We start from the raw sequence: 10247 nt of genomic DNA on the forward strand, positions 1-10247 counted from the left end.
CTAAGGCGCCATGCCTTAAATGAATTGCTCTTAAACTTGACAATCAGTACGCTGAGGATTTAGCCCCTTTCTCAGTCAGTTTTTATTGATTTAGAAGTCACTGCAATTGTCATGCGCCGCTTATATAGAGAACGTAACTTGCGTTGTAGAAAACTATAAACGAAACGGATAAACAGAATTACAGGTCAAATTCTTAGTTTCCGTCTTTTACCAGATCCTACTGAATACGGTACTTCGAACATTCTGATATTCCTGAAGGAAGATAATTTTCTCACAAAGAATCAGCACTTCAAGAAGAGCACTGGTATAAAACACGTATTGCTCTTTTTATACACCATATCCTGCAAACAGTAATTGCAAGACCACAGCTTAATTTCGAAAAGGCATCTGTCGTACATTTTCGATTGATAACCAGGGTGCTATGAAAGGGAATATTTTTACAAATATGCGACTGACTCATAGAACTTTTCACATTGGTCAGTGAATGTTCAACATCATCAATGTTAACCGTATATTTGTTAACAAAGGAAGGTAAGCATCACTCTCAGACTGCAGACGCTACGTATAGAAAAACGGAGATGTGCAAGATTATTTTGACAATATTTCCGATTCGTGTACTGAATAAAAACTGTCTTTAAAATGAAGCAATGAAAGAAAATAGTCACAATACAGAAAAATAACACGGAAGTACAGAATCAAAAGAATATCCTTAAGCTTCTGCTGTCCGTCATATCATTTCGAAAACCAAATTATACTACTAGTAAGTGATGTAACAAAGATGTGTCATTACTAGCAGGAATGCAAAATTAGCATCAAGCTAGCATTATTCATCTTAATTGTAATACTGAGAATATAAACGTAAAAATGGGCATTTTACGCATTCTCTGGCGTATGCTGAGATTTTATTCCTCAAAGCTTCGGTATTCGTTCCTGTCACCGAAACTTTAGGCTCATGCATACAAAAATTACTTCCAATAATACAGGGTGATTCAAAAAGAATACCACAACTTTAGGAATTTAAAACTCTGCAACGACAAAAGGCAGAGCTAAGCACTATCTGTCGGCGAATTAAGGGAGCTATAAAGTTTCATTTAGTTGTACATTTGTTCGCTTGAGGCTCTGTTGACTAGGCGTCAGCGTCAGTTGATGCTAAGATGGCGACCGCTCAGCAGAAAGCTTTTTGTGTTATTGAGTACGGAAGAAGTGAATCGACGACAGTTGTTCAGCGTCCATTTCGAACGAAGTATGGTGTTAAACCTCCTGATAGGTGGTGTATTAAACGTTGGTATAAACAGTTTACAGAGAATGGGTGTTTGTGCAAAGGGAAAAGTTCTGGACGGCCGAGAACGAGTGATGAAAATGTAGCACGCATCCAGCAAGCATTTGTTCGCAGCCCAGGAAAATCGACTCGCAGAGCTAGCAGAGAGCTGCAAATTCCACAATCAACTGTATGGAGAGTCCTACGAAAAAGATTAGTTATGAAACCTGAACGTCAACTACCCGAGGCGATGGATCGGCCGCCAGGCAGCCCGTGACAGAGCACTTCATCACTGGCCTCCAAGAAGCCCTGATCTTACCCCCTGCGATTTTTTCTTATGGGGGTATGTTAAGGATATGGTGTTTCGGCCACCTCTCCCAGCCACCATTGATGATTTGAAACGAGAAATAACAGCAGCTATCCAAACTGTTACGCCTGATATGCTACATAGAGTGTGGAACGAGTTGGAGTATCGGGTTGATATTGCTCGAGTGTCTGGAGGGGGCCATATTGAACATCTCTGAACTTGGTTTTGAGTGAAAAAAACCTTTTTAAATACTCTTTGTAATGATGAATAACAGAAGGTTATATTATGTTTCTTTCATTAAATACACATTTTTAAAGTTGTGGTATTCTTTTTGAATCACCCTGTACTTCAGTGCAGTGGAACTGCATTGGGGCCTTGATCTAAAGGTTTTAAAATCCCGTGTTATACTCCACTTACCCTTTTTCAGGAACTTCACACCCATAACTGACTCTCGTGAAAACTACGTGTCCAACAAAGTGTGCGAGACTCTGTGCAACTCGTTGTCGACTGCACTTATAAAGAAACCGTGCGTATCTAATCTTGATGCTTCAAGGACTTTGCTTAGTCATGCACAAAGCAAATACATGTGTTCAGCCTGACACAGCTAAAATGCTTTTTACTTTAAATACTGAGTGACATAGGTGGACGCACACAGAAGCGACGGATTGCAGCAGGTTCCACAATCTGTCCACATATCGTACGTGAGTGGGGAAATCTCAGATCGCAGCGATCGGTCGCTGTTCGCTCGTTATTGCCAAGCAATCTGACATATGGCTTGCAACGAATCGACTATGTATAACAATACGGCTGTCTAACTGCGACTAATTTTTGGCTAGGTATTGAGTGTGGCTGTATATGTCTGTTTCGTTTCCCTGCGGTCACTTGAGGTAAGAATTTAGAAGAAAGAAGAAGTGAGAATTCATAGGAAGAACAAACCAGTCCGAAAGTGAAGTTGAAGAAGTTGCCACTAAGGAGCTATATAAATCTATAGATACTGGTACTTCAATTTTGCAGCAAGCAATATTTTGAAGCATATACTGTAGAAATTCATGGAAAATCGAACGTACTATCATACAAATGATGGACTTAAATCGTGTACGAAATTGCTACTCGCATTAGTAAAGTTTTTTATCTACATAAAATGAGGTTTTATTAAGCGGGCATTTTTATTCAAATGTTTAGATGTGTTACAGTCGTGTGTCAGTTCCCTGTCCCCTTGTCGTTTCATATTGTCTTTTCCATACAGTATTCAACAAAACTTATGGAGACCATCAGAGCTACTATCAATAACATTTCGAGGCTACAAAACTATTGTGCAAATATGTGACTTAGTTGTGTAAATAGTTTGTAGTTAAATTACAAAAAAATAGTTCAAATGGCTCTGAGCACTATGGGACTTCTGAGGTCATAAGTCCCCTAGAACTTAGAACTACTTAAACCTAACTAACCTAATGACAGCACATACATCCATGCCCGAGGCAGAATTCGAACCTGCGACCGTAGCGTTCGCGCGGTTCCAGACTGTAGTGCCTAGAACCGCTCGGCCAACTAGGCCAGCAGTTAAATTACAAGACTAATAACTGAAGAAAGAACAATGGACTTAAAAATGTATTTATGAAATACAGAATGAAACATGTACGCAACACACTTTGTATCAGTAAAAAATGTAATATATTCTGTGGCATGGCTTACAGCTCTCAAGAAAGATGTTTCAAAACAACTCTCATCAATATCAATTACATATTTTTTCTTTTGCAATTGTTAGTCAGCGTACTATCCTTGCTGCCCACGTACGTAATTCATTTTCCATTCCAGAACTTCACGACAAACTGACATTCGAATCACTGGTTGAATCTGCTTGGTAAATCTCTAGTGTGTGGCGGAGTCGAAGTGAGCGACCGATTGCAATCTTTGTCGATCCGAAGTGCATGTGTTTATTGATGGTTTATTCTCCACAGTCACTCAAAACATTCTGAATAACACACGTTTCTTGTAGACTCTCCTACTCCATACCTACTGAAATAATGTGATTTTAAGGTCAAAAATTTCATGCCTGAGTGTTAAGCTACCTCCTAACCACGTTTTTCATTCATTGAGAATCTGAAGAAGAACGCTCAGTTGAGTGAGCTCTTTTTAGGAGTTCCATTATTCTTGACAACAAAAGATTCCTACATATGTGTGTGTGTGTGTGTGTGTGTGTGTGTGTGTTGTGTAAATGGAAAAGTGTCATTGGAAAAATAATGAAACAAGCCTCACTTTCTGTACAGTTATCAAAATTATACTTCTCTAAAGCTTTGCTGCAAGCTTCTGGAACACAATGGACACACACAAGAATCTTTCTCGACTACCAACCAAATACCCGAATTGTACATAGTTTAATGGTATGCACTAATGTTTGTAAAAATTACAGCACTCGAAAGAATGATCATTAGAAATAGAAAAAATATCTTTATTTCGTTTACTTGTGCATTACTTGCCCTAAATAACTGGGATAAAACTGTGTTCTGCGAAAGAAACGTTAATGGTTGTCTTTTATAACTTGCGGGTGCGCAAATTAACTGCACATGGATATGTCACTACAGTTTTGTACCACTGCAAACACACAATCACTGTACGTAATGTACAACGTACTTGAGTGCAGCGGAGCTGCCATTACGTTCAGATGTCTTAGTTTCGAAGAAAGTCGGAGAAACAATCTCGTACTTCAACAAAGTGGGTGGAAAGCCATAAGCGTCGTGATCCAGCGAGAACAATCTATACACATTGGAGGCGAGATTCAAATTATCATCAGGGTCGTACACAGCAAACAATATTCGGAGCTAAATAATAGTAACATATAGGGCAGATAATGAGTAGTATCTCGTTGCAGTAGCCAGTGGCTCCGACCATTCCGCAGCGCCCGCCGCGGTGCGGGCGTGAGTCACGATCGGTGCAAGTCGATGTCGCTACACAATCTCTGATGGCCAGCAAATTCATTTCTTGGTCTCTACTGCTCGACAGTGGGGATAAAATAACCAGCTGTGCAAGAAGTGAAAGTTTGTTGGTAAAAATGACAGATTTCAACAAAGAAGGCGAGTAACCGGATGGCAAAATTAGAAGCTTCGTTTCGACAATGGAGGCAACAAAATATTTAGAACTAACTGCGGTCTTTCTCGGCGGTGCACTATATTGTAGACTAATTTCCTGTGCTGTAAAGGTTATTCAGGTTGTAAGGTGGATGGCGAAGAGTAAAACGATTGCGTTCCGTGATGAATTAGAATTATCACCACAAGAATAAAATGTGATGTGTAATATCTCAATTTTCCTATAGAAACAAAGTATTGTAGCTGAATTTCTTGGACTCATCAGGGTATTCGTATTGCTATTTATTTACTTTTATGTTTTGGTGAATGTGTGGACCTACAGCTCTTTGGTTCGATGCAGCCTGCCACGTATTCCTCTCTTCTGCCAACCTCTTCATCTCTGGGTATCATTTGAATCCAATGTTGTTTGTTCTATACGTTCTCTTTCCATACACTATGATCGAACTTATTCTTAGACATCTTATTGTACGTCTTATCATCCTGGCATTCTTAGCAATGTTTCTACATGTTACTTCACTCCATAATTTACTTCTGTGCAATGATGATATCCAAATATACATCTGCAAGCTGACCCAGAGTTAAATGAATTGTAAGCCTGGGAGACGTCACAAAAATTATGGTGCCTTTCAAAACAATGAATGAGGAAACTTATGACTACTAAATGAGACACGAATCACAATTACTTTGAATTATTCCAGTAAAAGTATTCACAAAACAACTGATAAACAGTGGCAATTTTAATATGATAAGATCTTGGCATATCTGACTTGGGGTCAGGGAGGATGGGGAGGGGGGGAAAGATAATAATAATCATACAAAGTGAATTAATTGCAATTGTGAAGAGCCCAGTGATTGTCATGATAATATTTGCAAACAGGTTAGTTCTACAGAAAGAAATACGTCACTCTTGTGGTGGGAGTTGAAAACAGGTTTCCCTACACATCGTGTTTTGGTTGTTGCTCTATCTCACCACAGTATTGTAGATGGAGGCAGAAGTGGTTGCAAAATCAGTCATTAGTGGTACCAATGACCATCGCAAGTGCAAGGCAGCCCGAAATTTCTCTGGCAGTGCAGTCCAGTGATTCTCAGCGGTCCAGTGATGGAGCTGAAGATGAGTTTTGTGATGAAATTTTTAGATGAAGAAGAAGATTGAGTTCTAGATGAAGTGTTTTTTGCTCGAATATTTGCTACGAGGAAACCTCGCATGGCCGAGTTTTGTGCCTCTTACTGAATTTAGACTGACTGGGCTCCTGATTTTCCAAGCACCGACCGACCGATAAAAATGCTCCTTACATTACTCCCCCTCCTCCCCCCCCCCGGGCTCTTCTCTGTGTGGTTGACAAAACATTATACCTACCATTTTACACAAGAAAGCCACTTAACTCTCTCTCTCAAGCAAGCCAACACCGTTCGGAAACAGTGAGGATTTCTGTACTGACATAAACTTCTTCCTGAGCTTCTTTTATTTTATTTATGTATTATTTACACGTCAGTTTCCGTAGGACCAAATTGAGGAGCAAGTCTCTAAGGTCATGGAGCGTGTCAGTAAATGAAATTACAATATAAAAATAATAGCAGATAAAAATAAAATATTTATGAACCCGAAAAAAGTCAAGCCATAAGTTTAAGTAAAAGTAATCAACAATACAACAAGAATCAGTTTAATTTTCAAGGAGCTCCTCGACCGAATAGAAGATGTGACCCATGAGGAAACTCTTCAGCACGTGGATTACTGCTAAGATTTTTGAATTCTAGGGGTAGTTCATTGAAAATGGTTGCAACAGTATGCTGCACACCTTCCTGTACAAGAGTTAAGGATGTCCAATTCAAACGCAGGTTTGATTTCTGCCGAGTATTAACTGAGTGAAAGCTGCTTATTTTTGGGTTCAAATGGTTCAAAAGGCTCGAAGCACTATGGGACTAAACATCTGAGGTCATCAGTCCCATAGAACTTAAAACTACTTAAACCTAACTAACCTAAGGACATCACAAACATCCATGCCCGAGGCAGGATTCGTACCTACGACCGTATCAGTCGCCCTGTTCCGTACTCAAGCGCCTAGAACCACTCGGCCACCGCCCATTTTTGGGAACAACCTAATACAGTTAACAAGAAATGACAGTAAGGAATGTATATACTGAGAGGCCAATGTCAAAAACCCAGACTCGTGAACAGGGGTCGACAAGAGGTTCGTGAACTTACACCACTGATTACCCGAACCGCCCGTTTCTGAACCAAAAATATCCTTTTAGAATGGGAAGAGTTACCCCAATATACACCATACGACAAAAGCGAAGTAAACCAGTTTTCGTACCAACCGATCACTCACTTCAGATAGCATTCGAATAGTTGCGAAAATGGCAGCATTAAGTCTTTGAACAAGATCCTGACACTGTACCACACAAGTGGCTCGTAGTGAAATTGCGTGCTTATGGAATATCGTCTCAGTTATGTGACTGGATTTGTGATTTCCTGTCAGAGAGGTCACAGTTGGCAGTAATTGACGGAAAGTCATCGAGTAAAACAGAAGTGATTTCTGGTGTTCTCCAAGGTAGTGTTATAGGCCCTATGCTGTTCCTTATCTATATAAACGATTTGGGAGACAATCTGAGCAGCCGTCTTCGGTTGTTTGCAGATGACGCTGTCGTTTCTCGACTAATAAAGCCATCAAAAGATCAAAACAAACTGCAACACGATTTAGAAAAAATATCTGAATGGTGCGAAAAGTAGCAGTCGACCCTAAATAGTGAAAATTGTGAGGTCATCCACATGAGTCCTAAAACGAACTCTTTAAACTTCGGTTACTCGATAAATCAGTCTAATCTAAAAGCTGTAAATTCAACTAAATGCATAGGTATTACAATTACGAACAACTTAAATTGGAAGGAACACATAGAAAATGTTGTGGGGAAGGCTAACCAAAGATTGCGTTTTATTGGCAGGACACTTAAAAAATGTAACAGACCTACTAAGGACACTGCCTACACTACGCTTGTCAGTCCTCTTTTAGAATACTGGTGCGCGGTGTGGGATCCTTACCAGATACGACTGACGGAGTACATCGAAAAAGTTCACAGAAAGGCAGCACGTTTTGTATTATCGCGAAATATGGGAGAGAGCATCACAGAAATGATACAGGATTTGGGCTGGAAATCATTAAAAGAAGGCGTTTTACGTTGCGACGGAGTCTTCTTACGAAATTCCAATCACCAACTTTCTCCTCCGAATGCTAAAATATTTTTTTGACAGCGACCTACATAGGGAGGAACGATCACCACGATAAAATAAGGGGAACCAGAGCTCGTACGGAAAGATATAGGTGTTCATTCTTTCCGCGCGATATACGAGATTGGAATAATAGAGAATTGTGAAGGTGGTTCGATGAACTCTCTGCCAGGCACTTAAATGTGATTTGCAGAGTATCCATGTAGATGTAGATGTACATATAGATCCTGAATGTGGGTTTTCAACGACAGTTTACTATCTGTCGGAACACCTAGGAATTTGAACTGTTTAGCTTCACCAATCGTATGCTCATTCTGTGAAATTATAACGTCAGGTTTTGTTGAATTGTGTCTTAGAAACAGTAAAAACTGAGTCTTGCTGTGATTTAGCGTTAGTTTATTTTCTATAAGCTATGAACTTATGTGATGAACTGCACTATTTGCAACCGAGCCAATGCTGCACGCAACATCCTTTGCTACCAAGCTAGTGTCATCAGCAAAAAGAAATAGTTTAGCGTTACGTGTAATACTAGAGGGCATATCGTTTATATAAATAAGGTACACGAGTGGCCCCAACACTGATCCCTGGAGCGCCCCCCCCCCCCCCCCCCCACTTGACTGTACCCCACACAGACCCCACACCACAGACATTCTCAACACTGTGAAATATGACCTTTTGCTGTCTGTTGCTAAAGTAAGAGGTGAACCAGTTGTGAGCTACTCCATGTATTCCGTAATGGTCCAACTCCTGGAGCAATATTTTGTGATCAACACAATCAAACGCCTTAGTTAAATCAAAAAATATTCCTAGCGTTCGAAGCCTTTTGTTTAACCCCCTCCAGTACCTTACACAGAAAAAAGAATATAGCCCTTTCAGTTGTTAAACGACTTCTAAGGCCAAACTGTACATTTGATAGAAAATCGTGTGATATAAAACATTATCATTACATAGCAAACACTGATGGCATAGAAATACGACTAAAATTGTCTACATTATCCCTTTCTCTCTTTTTATAAAACGGCTTTACTACTGAGTACTTTAATCGTTCAGGAAACTGACCATTCCTAAAGAAAAAATTGCAAATATGGCTAAATACAGGTCAAATATGTGCAGCACAGTACTTTAATATTCTGCTAGGCACTCCACCATGTCCATATGAGTCCTTAGCCTTCAGAGATTTAATTATTGACTCAATCTCCCCCTTATCCGTATCACAGAGGAGTATTTCATACATCAATGTCGGAAATACATGTGCCAAGAGAGTTATATGCTTCCCTGTAGAAACTAATTTTTTATTTTATTCACCAGCAATCCTCAGAAAATGATTGTTTAACACTGTACTTACATCTGATTTATAAATAACAGAAATATTTTTACTAGGAACTGACTTTATATAGTCAACCTTGTGCCACTGACCAGACGCTTCCTTCACAACCGACCATATGGTTTTAATTTTATCCTGTGAATTATCTATTCTATTTGCATACCACATGCTCTTTGCCTTCCTAATAACGTTTTAAGCACCTTACAGTACTTTTTGTAACGGGATACTATAGCTTGATTATGACTACTTCTAACAATTTGATACAATTCCTGCTTTGCTCTACATGATATCCTTATCCCACTAGTCAGCTACCTGGGCCGCCTTTTACTGCTAGTATCCCATTTAGAATGTTCTAATGGAAAGCAACTCTCAAAGAGCATGAGAAATGTGTTAAGGAAAGCATCATATATGTCATGTATGCCATCGGCACTATAAACATACTGCAGCTCTTGTTCCTTGACGAGATTTAGAAAACTCTCTATTGCTGTTGAATTAACTTTCCTACATAGTTTGTAATTATACGTGACATTTGTTTGTGTACTAAAGCCTTTTAGTGTTAAAATTTATGCAATGTAGTCTGAAAGGCCATTCATCCTTTTACTAACAGAATGCCCATCTAGTAATGAAGAATGAACAAAAATATTGTCTATCGCTGTACTACTATTCTCTTGTACCTTAGTTGTTAAAAACACAGTCTGCATCAGATCGTATGAATTTAGGAGATCTACCAACATACTTTTTCTTGCACCATCATATATAAAATTTATATTGAAGTCACCACATATAACCAATTTCTGGTACTTCCTATAAAGTGAATCAAGAACCCTCTATAGCTTGAGCAGAAATGCTCTGAAGTCACAGTTAGGGGACCTGTAAACAATAACAATTAGAAGTTTAATTTCACTAAATTCAACTGCCACTAACAACATTCAAATGTCTGTTCAGTGCAGTGCAGTGATACGTCTATAACCTTAAACGAAATAGTGTTTCTTACATACATCGCCACTCCCCTACCCAACAAGCAACTCTTTGAAAAACAGCCAGCTGAT

At 39.3% G+C, this 10247-nt stretch overlaps 1 protein-coding gene across 1 annotated transcript in view; it reads right to left on the reverse strand.

The window, feature by feature from the left end:
* LOC126190782 (pyrimidodiazepine synthase-like) overlaps nucleotides 1–2068 on the reverse strand; it is a 43558-nt gene extending 41490 nt beyond the window's left edge. Inside the window, exon 1 of the mRNA XM_049931327.1 lies at nucleotides 1983–2068. Within this exon, the coding sequence (XP_049787284.1) occupies nucleotides 1983–2007 (25 nt within the window). The 5' untranslated portion in view covers nucleotides 2008–2068. The remainder of the gene's footprint in view (nucleotides 1–1982) is intronic.
* Between the last annotated feature and the right edge of the window lie 8179 nt (nucleotides 2069–10247).

This window comes from Schistocerca cancellata, chromosome 1 (genome assembly GCF_023864275.1).
Source record: "Schistocerca cancellata isolate TAMUIC-IGC-003103 chromosome 1, iqSchCanc2.1, whole genome shotgun sequence".
Taxonomy (NCBI): domain Eukaryota; kingdom Metazoa; phylum Arthropoda; class Insecta; order Orthoptera; family Acrididae; genus Schistocerca; species Schistocerca cancellata.